This window comes from Phoxinus phoxinus (genome assembly GCF_949152265.1).
Source record: "Phoxinus phoxinus genome assembly, chromosome: 1".
Lineage (NCBI taxonomy): Eukaryota > Metazoa > Chordata > Actinopteri > Cypriniformes > Leuciscidae > Phoxinus > Phoxinus phoxinus.
Genome location: NC_136876.1, coordinates 27682951 through 27702152, shown reverse-complemented (window position 1 = coordinate 27702152; position 19202 = coordinate 27682951). Strand labels below are relative to the sequence as shown.

The following is a 19202-nucleotide window of genomic DNA, read 5'->3' as shown; positions in this document are numbered from 1 at the left end:
AACGTTACCAAAACGTTTTTGGGGCCTATGTCTTCACGGGCGTCAGCTACACCCTCACATGAAACTAAAAATGCCTGTTGAATCATTGAACACCAGACTTATATAATATTTAAAATATGAAATGATCAAATTATTAAAATAACTATATTAGACCAAAATAAATAATAATTCCAAACAAAATAACATCCAAACATGGCGACAATGGAGCAGCCATAGGTATTTCCACAATACCAATGCAAGATATTATAAAACAATGCGTTAAAATTAAAATGAATGAAAAAACACATGGTAGTGAGTAAGTTCTAAACGACTTTATCTCAGTCAATTTACGAAAGAAAAGCTTTACCTGAGCGCGAAGGTAACGTTTTCAGAACGCCGCGTACTGACGTAATTTTCAAGCGCCGATTAGAGTGTTTAGTAACGCCTTGCGTGCGACGACGACCACAACCCCCAGCTCCTTTCAATGACATTTGACGAATTTTGCGTGATCAAACACAAATTGCAAACATGCAAAGGTTTGTCAGACCTCAGCTTATGCTTCGTGGTTCTCAACAGACTATTTTACCTACAGCGGGTCAGCCTTGTAGAAACAGCATATGTAAGTATCAACGAAACAGTTTCATAACTTTCCGTATGATGACTACACTTGTAATACTTCTCTCGGGGAATTAAATCCACAGATTCTAGCCTTTATATTAAATTTCCCCCCAAAATATCATAGTTGTGAGAGTTGAAACTTGAAAATGAAAAGCAAAGCACATCTAAGCGGCTTTAGAGACAGACCGCAGTCTATGTTTACAATATGCTTAGCTTATGTATGACAAATGTATCAATATTTGGAAAATGTTTGGTGTTTATCACGATAGATGTTTATTATTGTAATGTTATTTGTTGTAGTGCTCAGAGCTCCTGCATATTACAACAATCCACTTGAGAACATAATGTGGATTTTTGAGTTTAAAGTGGTACTTGCTTATCTTTGCATGTCTATGTGATTTTCAGCTGCAGTGCCATGTGTAAGGGGTAGGGGATATAGTGTATTGCCTCCCACCAATGATGAAGAGGAAAAAGCCATGCTTCACAGGATGATGAGAGTGGACCATGCAGGAGAATATGGTGCCAACCGAATCTATGCGGGTCAGATGGCTGTTCTCGGGTGTACACAAACACGCCCACTCATTCAGGTATTAGCTATAAACCAAAGCTGACAGTTATTACACTAACTTTTTTTTTCTCTATTTTGCATGTGGAAGGATTAAGTTATATCTTTTTTTAAGTTACTGTAAGTTTTATTATTATTATTATTATATTATTAACGGAACACCATTTAATAATATAATTTTTCCATTTTAATATAAATAATAATATAAAATTTCCATTTTCGAATCCATTCAGCCGATCTCCGGGTCTGGCGGTAGCACTTTTAGCATAGCTTAGCATAGATCATTGAATCTGATTAGACCGTTAGTATCTCTCAAAAAAATGACCAAAGAGTTTTGATATTATTCCTTTTTAAAACTTGACTCTTCTGTAGTTACATCGTGTACTAAGACCGACAGAAAATGAAAAGTTGCGATTTTCTAGGCCAATATGACTAGGAACTAAACTCTCATTCCTGCGTAATAATCAAGGAACAGTGCTGCCATACCATGGGTGTAGTGCAGCAGGCGCAATGATATTATGCAGCGCCTGAAAATAGTCCCCAGCTCGGTAACTTAACGTGACCGGAACTAAATCCCCGTTCACACCGCCAGCGATTTTGTCGCTGTATGTCGCTAGTCTCTGTACTGTGAAGTCGCTTGTGGGCGTTGGTAGTGCTGTCGCTCTAATGTTGTTGGTCGACTGGACTTCTGGCCATATCTATACTAAATACCATCACAAGTGATACAACTATATCATTTTAATTTGACTAGAAATTACAGGCTCAAAAGAAACAGCATGCTTTTGGGAGAGTGTTTTTACTATTATTTACTATGCTATTACCATAGCAGTATTCAGTGGATTAAATCATTTACTAGATTAACGATCGATCAAGCAACAAATTAAACTCACTTATATGGTCATAAATGACTAAAACGTCATTTGTATTTGACAGATAATACATTTTCTTGTCCCTAATAGGAGAGAGGCCGCACTATGCATAAATAGTCTTTTTATTTGCACAAACGCGTTTCGGCGCGTGCCTTCTTCAGTGTGCAGGAGTTCTTCAGTCTGCACACTGAAGAAGGCACGCGCCGAAACGCGTTTGTGCGAATAAAAAGACTATTTATGCATAGTGCGGCCTCTCTCCTGTTCTAAATATTCCAATTATTCAGGCCAGCACTCTTAAAGTTTACTTTAATCACTGAGTGAAGCCCGCTCCTATTCCCATTTACTTCTTGTCCCTAATAGTCAACACAATGCAGGGGAAACCGTAAAGTGAAATGCAGCAGTGATAAACTTGCATCAAAAACTTACAACACTCGAACTATAAATGCATGAATTAAACTCACTGAGACTGTCGACAGTTTCTTTTCCATGCATCATTTTATTATATCCATGAATGTGGTTAGTCAAATCATATAAGTGAAATCGCCCTCGAACTCTGTCTTGCCTGCACTCCGAGATGGTGACATAACGTGAGCTGCACTGAAAGTCTTCTTTCCTATTGGTTGTCGCTCGCGAAAATCGCTTCTCATTTGCATAAAGTTGACATTTCTGAACTTGTCGCTTGTCTCCTGTAGCTTGACACGCCCACATTCTGTCGCCAACGGTCACTGTCGCTCGTGTCCGTTTATATACTAGCCGTTTCTCAATGTCAAGGAAGGATCCTCGGAAGCCGGAATTTCGAGGATGCTACGTCATCGACATCGGTCGAAGGACTGTTCCAATGTCGAGGATCCTCAGAATTTCAACCAAGGGCGGAGTCCTTCGTTCGGAAAATATCCCATACACAGGAAAGTGTGCATATGTGTTAGAGGTGTGAACCTACACTGGTCTCACGGTTCGGTTCGATTACGATTATCAAATCATCGATTCAGTTCGATTCGATTATCTCGATGCATCACGATGCATTGATGATGCACTGCATCCTTATTTTTCAATTTTGCTTCACATGTATATAATTTTGTCAATAAATACAAGCAGTCAGATATATGAACTGAACCTTTAATTTTACCTGAAAACACGCTTCTTGAATGTATCAAACATCAAATAAAACTCGTCGGATTCTGCCCAAAAGCCTGGAGAGCGCGCCCACTTTAAGCGCGCGCTGGGATGCCAGATTCAGCGTACGCGCGAAGCATTTTACGTGAGGAAATGTTCCGAATTGAGCTGCAGCGATCATGTTCGATGCATTATCTGTTACAAGCACTACATCCTTATGTGATAGCTGCCATTCATCCACGACATGAGACAGTAGCTCTGCCAGATGAGCACCCGTGTGAGACTCATAAACGGCTCTCGTTTGCAGCACATGAGACAAAATCTTCCAGTCATCGCTAATGTAATGTGCCGATATACTTTGCAATAAAAGATGCCACTGCTCTGGTAATTCTCTATCCTCTCACTGAGTTTGGCGGCAACGTTGATATAAGTTGATAATTTTTTGGCTGAGTGGGATCCACAATGGCACTTACAGGCGTTTGCAGCTCGGGGTGAAAACGACTGACGTGATTTTCTCATGTTTGTGGTATTACCCCCTGCATATTTTATTTTTGCGTGACATGATTTGCACACAGCGTGTCTTGTCAAGGTCGGGCTTACCGTGTTGTTGATAAAAGCCGATATGTGCCCAAATGTCGGCTTTTAAAGTGGTTGGAGCATTTTTTTATTGCACGCTCCGGCGTTTCGCCTCCCTCTGCCACTGTATGCCGCGACTAAGCACGCGGTGCTGACGTTAGAAATGCGTCAGTACATTATAACCGGTTATGGGCTATTACTGAACCGAAACCGAATCGTCCTCGTCTGCATCGCGATGCACCGTAGAAACGATTAATTTTGACACCCCTAATATGTGTAGACTTCGCGCACTTCGCGCTCTCAAATCGCCCACAATCCTATGCGCGCAGCTTTGCCATCTTGTTTTAAAAAAAATACAAAATGTTGGACGTTAGCGGAGTCGGAGCAATAACGGGGCAATATGCTTTTAAATGTAGCCTAAGTATATTTACGTTACCATACATTTGTTATAACTGTCATATAAGTAAAGTTTAACGTTTAAATGCCAGTACAAATTACTACCGTATTGATATTACAAATTACGTTATGGCTAACCTGTCATTTTAACAATTGTTGGCTTGTTTGCCGTCACCGGCATTTCACATATTTTACCATTGCATGTGTTTTAACAGCTAGAATGTTGCAATGGACGCAGTTCTGTTCACTCAGGCAATACAATCATTTTTAAATCAATAAACTCCTTTTTAAATCAATATTTTGTCTCAAATTATTTATTTATTATTATTGATTTATTTTGTTAGGTAGGCAGCCATGTAATAAGCGGGATAATGTTATAGCGAGCCAGTTTTTACAGCGAATACAACCCTTTTAGGTTTATTCAAGACCCCTCCGCTTCGCGTGGGGTTCGCGGGGTTTCACTGACGGACGCAATGACGTGCACTTGCTAGAATGTTCCATTTACGTGTTCTCTCGAATCCTAAAGAGGATCCTCGCCTAGTCTCTGAAGGAAATGACTTGGAAGGACGCGTCCTGCCAAGGAAGTATCCTTGACATTGAGAAACACCTACTGTCTATGCTCGTGTCGCCGGAAGTCGCTAGCGCTCCATTGAAATGAATGGGATCTTGTCGCTGCGTGTCCCTGGCGGTGTGAACGGGGCTTAAGTTTGTAATATCAATGCGCCTGCTGGTACAGCAGCACAGTTCCAGAGAATGTCTAATAAGGGGAGAAGGTTCACTCTCGCTACACTTCCGGCTTCTGACTGGTTGCAGTTCCACTCTGATTCCATATGAGGGCGCTCACAGGACGAGTGCAGAATGAATGGTGGTCTATGGAGCTATACCCCTCAAAATCCACTTTTCTCAAGATATAATTTTTTGTCTAGTAATTTGAATGTTGTATTCGAAAGGAGATGCAAAGAAATTGCACATTGCTGGGTGTTAGATTTTTTTAGAGTCACTTATTTGCTTTAAAAAGTCTTTCAAAATGTCAATGACGTCATACACATCGTACGACCAGAGATACTGCTTTACGGCAATCCTTCAGTCACTGTGGTGCTTTCGCGCTCTGCACTTTATTTTCTCTCGAGGCATCCCCAGCACAGCTGACACAGGTAAACACACGTGCTAGAAGAGTTTCTGCTAGAATACATTCTGTTCCCGCTTCGGATACCATGATGCCATCAAGCGGTATCTGGTCGTAACCAGTCCTTCACTGACCAATCAGCGTTCATTAGCAGAATGCTAGCGTGTTATGGGCAACAACAACTCAACCTGTAAGAAATCGAAAGGACATAAGTACTCGTTCATTCAATTTTCGACCTATAACCCATGTTAAACTTGCCAAACCTACAATCAAATCTGAGATTTCTCAACGGCATCGGCTGAAAGGGACAAATTTAGCCGTCTAGCCCCATAGACTCCCATTCATTTTGCACTCGGGGGTGATCGCCCCCAGTGGAACTCTGGTGGAACTACAACCAAAATTCGGTACAATAGGACTTAATAGGGAGTGAACAGGCTCTCCGTAGACGGGCTCTGACAGTTCCTTGATTATTACGCAGCAATGAGAGTATAGTTCCTAGTCATATTGGCCTAGAAAATCACAACTTTTCATTTTCTGCCGGTCTTAGTACACGATGTAACTACAGAAGAGTCAAGGTTTAAATAGGAAAAATATCGAAACTCTTTTGTCATTTTTTTGAGAGAGATTCTAACGGTCTAATCAGATTCAATGATCTATGCTAAGCTATGCTAAAAGTGCTACCGCCAGACCCGGAGATCGGCTGAATGGATTCGAACACAGTAAAACTCAACTGTTTAACTCTAGGGGAGTTGGAAAATTAGCCTATTTCCAAAAAAAGTGCAGTGTTCCTTTAAGACCAACATTGAGGTCTAATATATTATGGAATTATGCATTCAATGTGATGTTTAATGTCAACTTCTAATGACATTTCAATTACTGTTAAAGGAAATGTGGGATCAAGAGAAGCAGCACCTGAGTAAGTTTAATGAGATACTGGGTGACAACAGGATTCGTCCGACCCTCCTGCTTCCTTTATGGAATATAGCTGGATTTGCTCTTGGTGAGTGTGGCTGTTGCATCATTTCTTCTCTGTTTTAGAAAATAATGTTTCTCAAGAATTCAGTCCAGGAAACTCATTTATTTTATACAATATGTTGGTATATACAGACACAAAAGGTTTTTATGTGCACAGGGTACCCCCAAAACCTGTAAATATTGGGGTAGTGTAAAATAGTATTATTCAGGCTTGGAAAAGGTATAAATGAATACATTTCAATAAATTGCTCCACTGTCTCTATATCTCTGATTTTTATTTATTTTTCTAGTATGCTATCACGGATAGCTGGAAAAGTCATCAAGGAAAATCATTAGTCAAATATGAGAACACTTTGTGTACTAGAAAGAATCTTCAATGTAAAATGTAGCATTGTTGTGATGTCTTTTTTTTTTTTTTTTTTTTACAGGAGCTGGTTCTGCTCTCTTGGGAAAAGAAGGGGCAATGGCCTGCACTGTGGCTGTAGAAGAGAGTATCTCAGAGCACTATAACAGTCAGATCAGAACTCTTATGGAGAAAGATCCTGAGAAGTACACAGAACTGCTGCAGGTTGGTCAAATCCTTAAGACATGGTGGGCTTCATACTTCACACAAAGAAACTGTAGGATAGGGATGATGCTCTTGCTTAAAGGTACACTGTGTAGGAATTTCTCCCATCTAGCCTGTGAAATTGTATTTTGCATTAAACGAATAGTGCTCTCTAGCACCTTGCTTTTTCAAATTTGTGTTGCAACTACGGTAGCCGTTATGTACCAAGAACCTATGACGACAACATGTCTTTCAATAGCACTTCATCGAGTTTAACTAAACATGTTCTACTGTTATGCTACCATTATAATGAATTACACAACCAAGCAATGAAAAAAAGCTTGTAATTTAGACCGTAACATTGACTTGGCTGTCGAGAAGAAACCAGCCAACAGCGTCCCTTTCGAAGTCTTTCTCCTTCATTAGGTCTTTCCACCTGGGAAAATCTATCCTGATATTTACCCTCGTTTTTATAATTCGCCGGTCACGTTTACTTTAAATTATTTCTTTTTGCTTTTTTGGCGACAAGGATTCCTTCTCCTGTGGCTCGGCATAAGTATGATCTTGCATTATGAAGTACCGTGCAGCCTTTCAAATTTGCCGGGACAGTGACAAGCGCCTCTCACTGATCTCCTTGTCCGTCTCAGCTGGTTTCAGTCACGTGACGCTGGCTCTGAGCTAGTGCTTTTTGTCCCTCTCTGCTATTATAGTTTTTCAAGATGGTGGAACGACATGGACTTACCCGTCCCATGTAAATAAAGATAAGAAATTCTTAGCTTACGAGGATAAGTCAGATCATTGGCAGAGGTCATTTTACACCAATGAGGACATATTTATGAATAAAGACATTGATTTTAGCTAATAAAATACTTGGGGTAAATACCTTTAAAGTATGTATTGTAGGATTTAAAATTGAATTGCTTCATTTGTATCACAAAAATATTGTCAGTTCAATGGTTCGCTTATGCTGATAGTATAATTTGTTAAAAGGATGAAATGGTAGCTTAATATCTAAATGGAATCATTTTCTAAAGTGATGTAAAGCCGCGTTTCCACCGCGGGAACTTTCCCCAGGAACTAGGAACTTTGGGGTGGTACTCGGTGTGTTTACACCGCAGGAACCAGGGTCTAAATGAAGTTCCGGGTAAATATTTCCCCCTCCGAAAGTCCCTGCTGGCGAGGTAGTACTTTTTCAAAGTTCAGGATCTTTCAGGGGTGGGACTTGTGTGCTGAACATGCTGATTGGTTGTGTTCACGCCACATTTTGACTGGATGACTCCACGCAGCATTCTATTTAACCGGCATTTTTAAAAATCTATTGCGGTTCGTGGCTTAATGCATTAAGAGTTGTCTGTCTGCAAATATGGAATTAATTTTTTTTTAAACACAGCTGGACCGACGACGAGGTTCAGGCTTTATTAAGCGTATTTGTGTAACAGGGAATTTTCTGCGCGTTCGTCCCAGCCATCTCACATTCAATGTCCGCAATACATCACAAACACAACTACAGCACAGTTTGAATCTCCTCCATACTTAATATAAATGTGGCGCTCAAAACTGATTACTGTCCGTCGCAGACTGGGAGGAGCAGTTGCGCGCAGTTTATAATCTTACCGGTACTTTAGACCGCGGTGTAAACGCAGAAAGCAACCGGTCTGGGGCGAAAAAAGTTCCTGGGACAAATTGTTCCGGGTAATTTCGGTGGAAACGCGGCTTAAGACACATAACCCCACTGAATAATATATGTACCGGTACTGTATGATGCAGATGAATAAATGTTACTGACTGCAGTAATATGTTACAGTGATTTTTTTTATTGTCAGATGATTAAAGAATTTCGGGATGATGAAATGGAGCACCATGACACTGGACTTGAGCATGATGCTGAATCAGTAAGTCTGAATAATGGCATGTAACATGATTTGTAGGTCTGGGCGATATGACGATATTATCATACTGATGATGTGTTGCAAGTATCACAATTTCGATTATGACAGTCAGTTACCAGACAATCATCGACAATGTCGGGGGGAAATGAGAAATATAATTCACATAGCCACATGCAATAGCATGAATTAAATAGTTTCTATAGGCTAGCAGTTAGTAGGGCTGGGAAGAGAAAATCGATTTTCTTGATTCCATTCTTTAAGCGCAAGAAGACGCCAAAGAGAACACAGAAGTGTTCTCTTTGGCGTCTGTTCACAGAGAGCCGCCTCTCATATAGTGCACGAACAAATACACATATAATGATGTCAAAATATCCAGGTAAACACAGTCGGTTTTGTCTTATGTTAATGTAAACCGTTGAAAAAGAAAAATAGTAGGCGTACCGGAGCCATGCATTGATAGCAGCCTAATAGCTGTATACCCGCTGCCATCATTAATGTTAATCAAAGAACAAAAGAAAAAGAAAATTGCTCACTGAACCTGACAGAATAACTTTTATAACTTTAATTAGCCTAATCTTTATTTTATTTGGTGTTGTTCGGCACTGATTGCTCTAATGGCAATGTGTGTCTGCGTATGCGACTATGCTTTGGAGATACGTTCCCTATCAAACATCATTAGGCGCCAAGTCCCTATTGTATCCATTAGTTTCATTATTATTATTCCTCCCCAGTAGGAGTCTATGGCAGCCCTATGAACTGTAAATAGAAAAATTATGAAAATTTAATGTGATTTGAATTGATGAAATATGAATATAGAGTTTCTCAAAAAGAGTCTGCGGGAGCATAAAAGGAGGAGCGACAACAGTGAAGAGGAGAGAGGACCAGGCCTAGAATATTTTTGTTGTGGTTTTATTATGTTTTTATGCAGCAGTCGACTGTGAGGGGCTGCCGCTTTACTTCCGTTTTGTGTTTGTTTATTTTTGGATTAAAGTTTGTGAAACGTTCGCCAGTACCTGCCTCCTTCACTTATCAACAAACCTTGCTACAGTAACAAATTAAAACCTTAAAGTTTCCATTTTTAAATTAATCTAACTGAATCTCAATCTCAGGCTATCATTAGATAAAGTGCAGCCAAACTCAACATGATGTGTGTTTACCGTGTATGTCGGCAGTGTTGTCTCCAGCGGGGAAGGGGTGGGCCTCGGGTAGACAATATAATCGGATATCGTGATTTTTTTTTTTTTTTTTTTTAGGTGATTATCGATAAAATATTTACATCGCCCAGCCTTAAATTTGTGACTGCATGATCTAGCATATTAAAATATAAAACCTCAATAACAAGAATTGTTTTAAAAGTAATTTTTCTAGAGCCACAGATATGTTTATGCTCTGCCATTGTGTGTATTAGTGACACATTGTGCGTCTTTATTGCAGGTGCCTGGATATCAGCTGATGAAAGCAATCATACAGGCTGGCTGCAAAGCTGCAATTTATGTCTCACAACGAGTGTAAATGTAAAAAAAAGAGTATTGTTTAAAAGTCACCCTAATATCTTGTAAATATGGCTTCTACTTTTTGTAGCTTTAAAGCTGAAGTATGTAATTATTTTCACTGTTACAATATTTTATTCAGTACGCCATTTTGGGTTGATTTCTCCAAAACCATTTGTTTGAGCATCCCACCCTCCCCGACACAGCATATTTTTGGGGCATGACTACAGTATATTTCAATATATAATTAATATATATATAATTACTCTTCTTTATTACCAAAGCCTGAAGTGGGGATAAAGTGCCAATACTCATGATGGGGAAGGGGGGTGGTGGTAATTTTTCATAATTACATACATGAATACTTTTTATTATATTGACCCAGCGTTGTTTAATATGTACAGTGGAAGACAGGGGAAATTTTCAGAAAACCTGTTGGAAAATATAATAATAATTTGTTTCAGTTTAGTGACGCTAGTGGTGTATACTTCATCATAACGTATTTTCTGGTGCTGTTCCACACAGCAGTATAAATGTTTAAAATGTATTTATTTATTATATTTTATACATGGCATTCATTATTTTATCTCACCCAACAGGATATATTCAGAAATAACATACTGTAATGTTTTGTCACTATTGTGTTGACATTAAAGTCATATGTCTTTACAGGACTTGTGTGTTTGCACAGACCACTTGGAACACAAGAGGGCAGTCTTTCCCTTTTAAGTTAAAGGTAATTTGCAGCCACCAGTCATGACAGGGCAATCTGTACCCTGACTTTTAAAAATTTTATTTTATATGAGAAGAAAGACCACAGATATATAAACATATTTGGCATGATGTGCTCATTTGTTATCTTAGAATATCTAGGGACTGCCAGTGATGTATGCATACAATATTATGGGAAGTTATCACAAGGGTGGCTATGAACATATGTAACATAATCTGTGTAGCAGAGACGCGGGAAACAGCTGTCTCCATCTCCCTGTGGTTCCCATGACTTAATCTATGAGGGCATGAAGTCAGCCTAGACACTCCTCAGAGAGTATGAGAGCCTGGATTTTAGAGATTTTTTTTTTCCAGTATGTTGCCAATTGGTGAATTTAGTTTGAAGCTTTGATAAGAAGAGAACAGGCTATGAGAAGTGCACAAATTATACTCCGGGCCCCTTCCTCCTCTTCGTCTAGAGTCTTTTATGCTGACTGTACTGGATAAGAGTTCTTGAGAGGCCTGTTTAGTTTGGCAGATTCTGTTAGTGGGCAGAGCTACTGTATACTCGCATTCAGAGAGAAGGAGGCTGATGCAATCCCTGTGTAACTACAAGTACTCCTCAGCTTCCAGTCTACCATCAACTGTGACCACATGTAACCCTTAACAGACTCAAAGTTTGAGGCTTTCAACTGCCCACTACCCACAGTCTGCCTCCTGTCCCATATTCCCCTTCTCTCCTACTTCAGAAGGTTTTTATTTCTAAATATATCTTACATATAAGCATTTGCATTGCTTAATGTAATGCAGAAGCTGCCACACAATCTTTTATTCTCATAATAAGTCTGTGTCAGAGGAAGCAGACCCATCTGAAAACACTGCATGAGTTGTTTATTGTGAACCGATCACATGTCTTAATAGCATACTACAGCTGAAGCTCTTTTAAATATATATATATATATATATATATATATATACAAAACATATCTGGTTATTTGTCTGTCAACCCTTAACCAGTATTAAAGGTCTTAAGAATTTCTCTTATTAGCATAAACAAGTTCAGACAGTGTATGTGTTGTGCTCAGAAGCTTATTATGCATCAGTGTTATGAATCATGTAATTGTAGGACTGTTTCTTAAAGCTTGTATCCCTCAGGACACAGATGCTAACCACAAGACATTCTTTTTACAGGAAGAGAGCTGAGTTCAACTCCGTTGTAACTGCAAATCATTAATGCATTTATCTGTTGTTTTGTAGTTGCTGATCCCCTTCAGGCAGCTTGGTATTTTTAGAGTAGGCTGCATCACCATCAAAATAGCTCAAGAAGATTGATAAGAAGGTACATGACAGAAACACTGCCGTAATTGCCTTCTTTCAGTTGCCTTTTCAAGTTCCCTATAATGAAGATCACTTCCTTCCTTAGGCATCTTCTAAGTTCCAACAGACCAATTATATATTGTTATCCAAACAGTTCAACCATCCATATTTAGCGAGCTGTCTCTGTTTATCCTGTGACGGGTCATACAGGTTTGTGTGACTTAGCCAGGTCCTGATATGTTTTTCTGTGAGTGTCCATACTTGATGCTAACTTTCATGGCCATGGGCACTGTTTGTTTTGAAATCAGAGGGCAGAGGTAGCAACATGCACAGGGTGGGAAAGGTGTGGTTTTCTGTTTGTGGCTACCTCAGTGTGTCTGATATGAAGTGAACCGCGGACTAACTGTCTATTTGCTTAAGTTTAAATTCAAATTCTTTACACTGTACACAGGGCTTTATGCATGTGTGATAGATGTGATTAGGAGTATTTGACTAAGCTTTGAAAAAGCCATTCTAAAAACTTATGTCTATAAAGCAAGATAATATTAAAAGGCTTATGTCCATATACAGCAGTACAAAAGCACTCTGTGGACTGATTAAGAGAGATGACAGTGGTTTCTTGTTCAGTATCACAGGGTCAGGGGTGACCGGGGGAAGGCTTGTGCTGAGGTTAGGAGTTTATAAAGGATCTATAAAGATACTGTAGAGAGATGTTACTGTGAACAAACCCTTCAAAGAGAAATGCTGTGCTCGCGCAGTGTTTCTGTAAACTTACTCAATGACCTTCTGTGTAAGCTTGCTAGGGCCACACCTCTACTGACATCTTTTAGAATTTATTCTAGTCATTTTACAAAAGGAGTTGTGTGATGGTATTAGTGAAACATACTTTTGGTGAAAAGAAAAACACAAGTTTGGAATGCCATGAGTTCTTGTATGAACTTATACTTAAAAGTATAAGCACCCTTTTTAACATTTTATAAACATTTGATTTTTGGTCACTTTTTTCAATCCATGCATGTGGTATATTCATGTTGTGTAAATATCTAAGCCAAGGGCTCATTCTGTCAGTAAGCACTTCCCATTTTGAGATCTGTTTCTTTAAGAGAAGAGGGAGGAGGAGGAGTGTGGACAGGCTCTGGGTTTTGAACGCCTCTTTTTTTAAACAGAAATTCCTCTCTCTCAAGAGTTTGGCATTTCCTCTGAGCTCACACACTGAGAGCCTGCTCTCCTGTTTCACACAGTGCTCACTTGTGTCAAAAGGGGGGATTTTCAAACATCCTGATCGAGAGGACTTCTTTTGCCCTCAGCACACGCTGCATCTGCAAAGAAACTTAATTTGGCAAACTTCCTCTTACACGACGGTTTCTACTCGAGAGGGCTAAAAGAACAGCTCGGTCTTGTTTTCAGCATCTGGATGAGTGGTTAAGCATGGGCTAGCCCCAACTTTTCCCACAGAGCTGGAGTGGACTGGTGGAGGAGGATGAGCGTTTACACACTCAACCTCAGGTTGTTCTGGCCGCTGGTCACTTGCATCCTCACCGTTCTGCTGCTACTGCACCAGTACATCAACAGAGGATCTGAGGACCAAGGGAACGACTGCTCTGATCAGGGACCTGGAGCTGTCACACTCTTCAAGTACATCCTAGCATTTATCTTATGTTACTTCTTTATAAAGTACTGCTCAACTCAATCTGGCTCTGCTAGAGGGGCTTTCCACAAAGTCCCGGAGGGGCAGGGAAAATTAGGTGTCTCCAAGAGAGAGCTACTGGACGATCACTACGAGAGGCATGTGCGTCTCTCTCCACATGTGCTGGGCCACAGCAAAGCCCATGTTGCCAAGCTGGTGAGTGAACTTGTAAGGGTGGGTCGCACCAATGTCCCGCCGGAGTCTTCACTGGCCTTCCGGGGGGACTTCATCCAGATCGGTAGTTCCTATGAGGAGCACAAGGTGGGCTCACCTGACTGCTTCGATATCCTTGTGCCTCTGCGGGAACCTCGTGGACTGAAACTGGAGACCAGCGTTTGTACTGACAAACATGGAGGGCCACCGCTGTGCACGCTGAACACGCCTCGCAAGGCAGAGTGGACACGTCGCCACAAGGCCTTCACGGACACGTTTATGCACTTGCACAATGCTCAAAGTGTCTATAGGATGAGCCCAGATTCCGTACAGCGCTGGTTTTACACAGCCACCCAGCGCTGCCTTGCTACTTTCCGTTACATGTTTGAGCAGCGCTGCTCCCTCAGCCTGTCTCTCAATGAGGAGCAGCAAGTGCTCCTCCATCTGACACCCCGCTCTGATTATGTCTGCTGCCACATCTCCATGGGCGTTCGGCTGATCCCAGCCTTTCCTCTCAGTGATGGTGCCTTCTTGGTGGCATCCCGGTGGGGGCAGCGAGGAGAAGACCTTTGGACAGTGTACTTTCCCAGGCAGGAGCATAAACTGTTATCATGGGTGAAAGGTAGACTGCCCTCCAACTCCTGTCATCTGAAGTGCCTTCAACTCCTAAAAGAGGTACGTAACCTCAGTGGGGAGACGCTGGACTTGAAGTCCGGAGCTGAATGGGGAGGAGTGCTTTCGTCCTATGCTTTGAAGACTGCTTGGCTTCGCCTGCTGCTCAGTACGCCCCCTGAGGCCTGGGACGAGTGCAACCTTGTTGACCGGCTGGATGATCTTTTTCGCAGTCTAAGGGAGAGGCTACAGTCTCGGGCTCTTTGCCATTTACTCCTCGGAGGTGATAATGGGCTACTGCCAGACTCTGTCGCTCTGCCCAAACTTGTGAAGGAGACGGTACCCTCCAACCTGTGGGCAGAATTTAGTGACATCACCCTCGATATGGTCTCCGCCCGACTGGCTTACTCATGGAACCACCTCCCTCGCCTAATTCGACTCGGGCGACCGCAGAGAACCAGCCTTGGCAGAGGTGTTCACTGCAAATATATTGATGCAGAGTGAAGGTCAACTATGATGTTGCTGAACACATATCGATAGCTTGCTACATCTTGGTTTATATTTTTTCAGATATTAATGTCACATATATTTATCTTTTTTTGTCCATCTGACTTTTCAAAATTCAGATTTTTTTCCTCAAAAGGTAGCAGTCAAAGCACTAGATTAGAGAACAATAGTAGCATTTAGTAGGTATAGCAATACTTCTAACAAATCAGTCTTGGTACTGTACAAATAAGTATTGTACTGTAATTGCGGGACAAAATTTGAAAAGCAAGGTCTGCAGGAAGGTAGCCTTTCAAGAGCAGGGTTGGAGATGCCTGATTTAGGAATTAGCTTAGAGATGAAACTCATGTGTTTGAGAGCTGCTAGACTCTTGTTGACTCAGGTTGACCATGATGTCATGCGGGGTAGTGAGCAGTCAAAACGGCATTAGGAACCAACGTTTTTCCACACCCACACAGTATTAGTAATGCCAGCCTAAACAGATGAACTTCCTGTTTTGAAGGGAAGAACTGCAGCGTGACCACTGTAAAAAATATGTCTGCTGTTTCTTACTGACCCAAATATATTCTTTATTTTGAATGAATGAATGAATTAATAATAATGTTTCATAACTGTAGCAATTTCAGTATTGCTTAATTGATTGTTAAAGCGTTCCTTTGTTGTGTCAGATCATAATTAGTGATTTAGTTCACCTCAGTGTATTATCTTAATTGGCACACTTGAGGATAAGGCAATGATGGCATAGCTTCACTTCATCTTGCCTGTCTACAGGGACCCCAGCTTATGCGCTGTGCACGTGATCTTTTCCCTCAGAGACATGGCTCTATAGGCTGTCACTATGGAGACATGCTACCTCAGCCCAGGGTCACTTATTTATCCACTAGCTGTAGTTTTAATGGATGATTGCATTGCATTTACATACGGCAGCAGAGATCCTTAGATCTCTTGTTGGTGCTGAGTGTTACAGGGTTAGTTTCTTTAGGCTCTTGGTGCTCAAACCTCATCCACCTGTTATGGAACAATGTGTTCATGTTCATTTATGTCAGACATATTTAAGTTTCATCAGCTTTACAGGGAAATGTTTGTGGTACCCAAGCAAAACTCTTTGAAGCTTCTTTTTGTCTGTTGCCTAAAAGCGGAACAGAAAATAAAATAAGGAAATGAAAAAGGACATGCTCTAAAAACAATCGTTAAATGTAGTCCAAAACATGCAATATAAAATACAGATTAACTCATGTTGAATGTATATGTATATTAATGTATATTTGGTACTAAATGTGAATGTACTGTAAGTTGATTTTACAAATTGTACTTTATGTACATAGTGTAAAAAAATGTGTGTGAGTATGTGTATATACTTTATAAATATATATATATTAGTTGATATAATTTATACTTGTATTTTATTACATGAATTTAAATAAATATCTATATTTTGGACTGCACAGAGTTTTGTTGATTATTTGTTGATTGTAACACCCGAAACAATTGTTTCTTTTTTTTTGACAGATAGAGAAAATAGGACATGGATAGAGAAAGAATTTCACAATAATTTATTATTATTATTACTATTTGCCATATATTTTTCTATAAATAGGTGATGAGATTGTCTCATTGAAACCAAATATATTAAGGTACACAATATATAGAACTACACAAAAATATATATTTTTTGTATTTAGATCACCTCTAAAGTGATTATTTTACATTTGTCACATGGCACGACAGTGCAACGTGTTCTATTAAAAAAAAAATGTTTTCATAATGAAATGCAAACTGGGTTTAAAGAGAATGTAATGTATGAACCTTGCACTCATACACAGTCATGCTAATTATCATCTGTATAGTCGATTATTATTGTTTGGCAGTGTTTATTCTCTATAGAGTGTTATGTTGAGTGATGTGCTTCAGTGTAAATTATACTGGGGCTCAAAGCTGGTGCTCTCTAACATTAGGACATCATCTCATCCTTTCTAATTATCATTTTATTTATGTACTTGCTTGCAGGATTTGATTTGTTGGCAAAGTGAACCACAGCTGTAATCTGAAGTCATGGAGGCATGATTGAATGTGGGGGCCACCTTGAGGTCAGTATCTGTTTAGAGGACAAATAATTTAGGGTTAAAAGATTTTAATTAAAAACAGTAAATTCAGCTTTTAACAATCTCACATTATGCTCCGTATCTTTATAGTGTCTGGTTCTCTAATAATGATCTCAAATAATAGATGTCTTTGGGTGTAGGTGGGTCGTATACGTTTACTCAAGCATTCTCTTTAAACCCAGTCATTTGGAACTTACAGTAGATGTATGGCAGCTACAATTAAATGAGAATCATTTACTTCATATCATGCTCAAACTGCTCAATGAAACTGGATGGGTGTCATTTACATTCACGCATTTGGAATACTTTTTCCCCCTCCCAAAACGAAGGACATAAACAAATTTGTGTTGAGTGCCATCAATATACCAGCATCTGTCAAACTCAAAAAATGACGGGGGGGAAAAAGCACAAACTTCATGCAACAAGCTTTCTGAAGCTAAAAACCTAATATAACAGCAGAGGTCACTGTAAGTCTGATTTTTATGAGACATGCCTTTCAACATGTTCTCGAGCAGAAACAAATGAAGCGACTAAATTCACACAATCTCTAATTCTAATCTATCCAATTCTATTTACATCCAAATGTTTATCATGCAGCTTCCAACCTAAAATATAAATGTTTTACATCATTCTGCATTACACACAATGTGGTTTTCACCTAAAATCTTTCTTTTTACCTGAAACATTCTTTTCTGCTTCTTATTTATTTCAAACACATACCTCTATTACATTATATTATATTATATTCTTTGCCAGTCTACGACATTCTAGGTAAGTCGAGGTTTCCTTCTTTGTTTACTCAAACATCTTAGGGTTTTTCCTTGCCCCTGGCACTCTTTGCCTTAGTTTGTAAAGCACTATTTTATTCTATACAGTTTTGTTTGTAAAGTGTACACATTTATTGTGAAAAGCTCACTGGAAATGCATTGAAGTGAATGAATTTACAAAATTTGGAGTTGGTGAGATTTTCTTAATGTTTTTAAAAGAAGTGTCTTGTGCTCGCCCATGCTGCATTTATTTGATAAATAAAAAATTATATTTTGAATTATTTGTTTCTATTTCAATTCTATTTGTTTCTTTCGATTCTATTTTAATATATTTTAAAAAGTCATATATTACTGCGTCATTACTCCAGTCTTCAGTGTCACATGATCCTTCAGAAATTATTTTAATCTGATTTGCTGACAGTGTCTGGTCCCCATTGACTTCCGTAGTATTTTCCTCAATGGGGACCAGAAACTGTTTAGTGACCGACATTCTGCAAAATATCTTCTTTTGTGTTCTACCAAGGAAAGAGATGCATACTGGTTAGGAACAACTCTTGGGTGTGTAATGACAAATAAAAAATGTTGGCTATCCCTTTAATTTCTTTTTCTTTTTTTCAGTTTTTTTTTCAAACTCTTTAGTGTCTGTTGTTCAAGTGCTGTAGATCAATCGAACACTCTGTGAAACTCTACACCCCATAAGCTGACATGATGCTCAGAGTACATGCGTAGTTTCCTCCGGTCAGCGAGGCCATTCTGACTTCTGAGTCGGTACAGCTGACGCAGCAACAGGTCGACGTGTCCCTACCGTTTCCAAGGAAACTTGCTTTAAAGTTCCTTGTGTTCCACCCAGTCAGGTTACAATACAGCACCAGGAATGACCATCATATACATCTTATAGACTCTCCAGAACAACTTGTGCGTCATGTCTTAAAGATGGTAGCACGTCTGCGTACCTCAGTCAGTCACAGTCAGAGCAGCAGCAGGTGGCCGCACAGACCCCGGCTCTCATAAACTCCCCGTATAACTAACGTGTTGCCGTAGCAGCAATTAGTCCGTTCACCTGCCGTCTACCCGTCTCTCCTCAGACTCTCCCTCTGTTCGCGGTGAAGTGAACAACAAGTGGTTGCAGGCAGCAAGCGGGGTGTTGTAAAAACAGACCGGAGGAGGCGGGAAGGGATGCACATAACAGATTTGATATACATCAGT

The 19202-nt window shown here is 39.9% G+C and overlaps 2 protein-coding genes and 2 long non-coding RNA genes across 4 annotated transcripts in view; 3 read left to right on the top strand and 1 right to left on the bottom strand.

Annotated features, from left to right (window-relative positions):
• The window catches only part of LOC306994877, a 67938-nt gene extending 67458 nt beyond the window's left edge, over nt 1-480 (bottom strand). The window contains exon 1 of the long non-coding RNA XR_013796754.1: nt 347-480. This is a non-coding gene — a long non-coding RNA (uncharacterized lncRNA). The remainder of the gene's footprint in view (nt 1-346) is intronic.
• On the top strand, nt 375-10811 carry LOC306994841 (5-demethoxyubiquinone hydroxylase, mitochondrial-like). Its single transcript, XM_079605748.1, has 6 exons — nt 375-598; nt 1003-1184; nt 6128-6242; nt 6646-6785; nt 8588-8656; nt 10088-10811. The coding sequence occupies exons 1-6, from the start codon at nt 508-510 to the stop codon at nt 10163-10165; spliced, it is 675 nt and encodes a 224-aa protein (XP_079461874.1). The 5' UTR covers nt 375-507; the 3' UTR covers nt 10166-10811.
• Nucleotides 10812-10815: 4 nt separating this feature from the next.
• Nucleotides 10816-19190, top strand: LOC306994882. Its single transcript, XR_013796755.1, has 4 exons — nt 10816-10879; nt 12112-12193; nt 17135-17214; nt 19082-19190. It is a non-coding gene; the product is annotated as an uncharacterized lncRNA (long non-coding RNA).
• Nucleotides 13353-16300, top strand: itpripl2 (ITPRIP like 2). Its single transcript, XM_079605525.1, has one exon. It carries the CDS (start codon nt 13652-13654, stop codon nt 15125-15127), a length of 1476 nt encoding a protein of 491 aa, XP_079461651.1. The 5' UTR covers nt 13353-13651; the 3' UTR covers nt 15128-16300.
• Nucleotides 19191-19202: the final 12 nt, after the last annotated feature.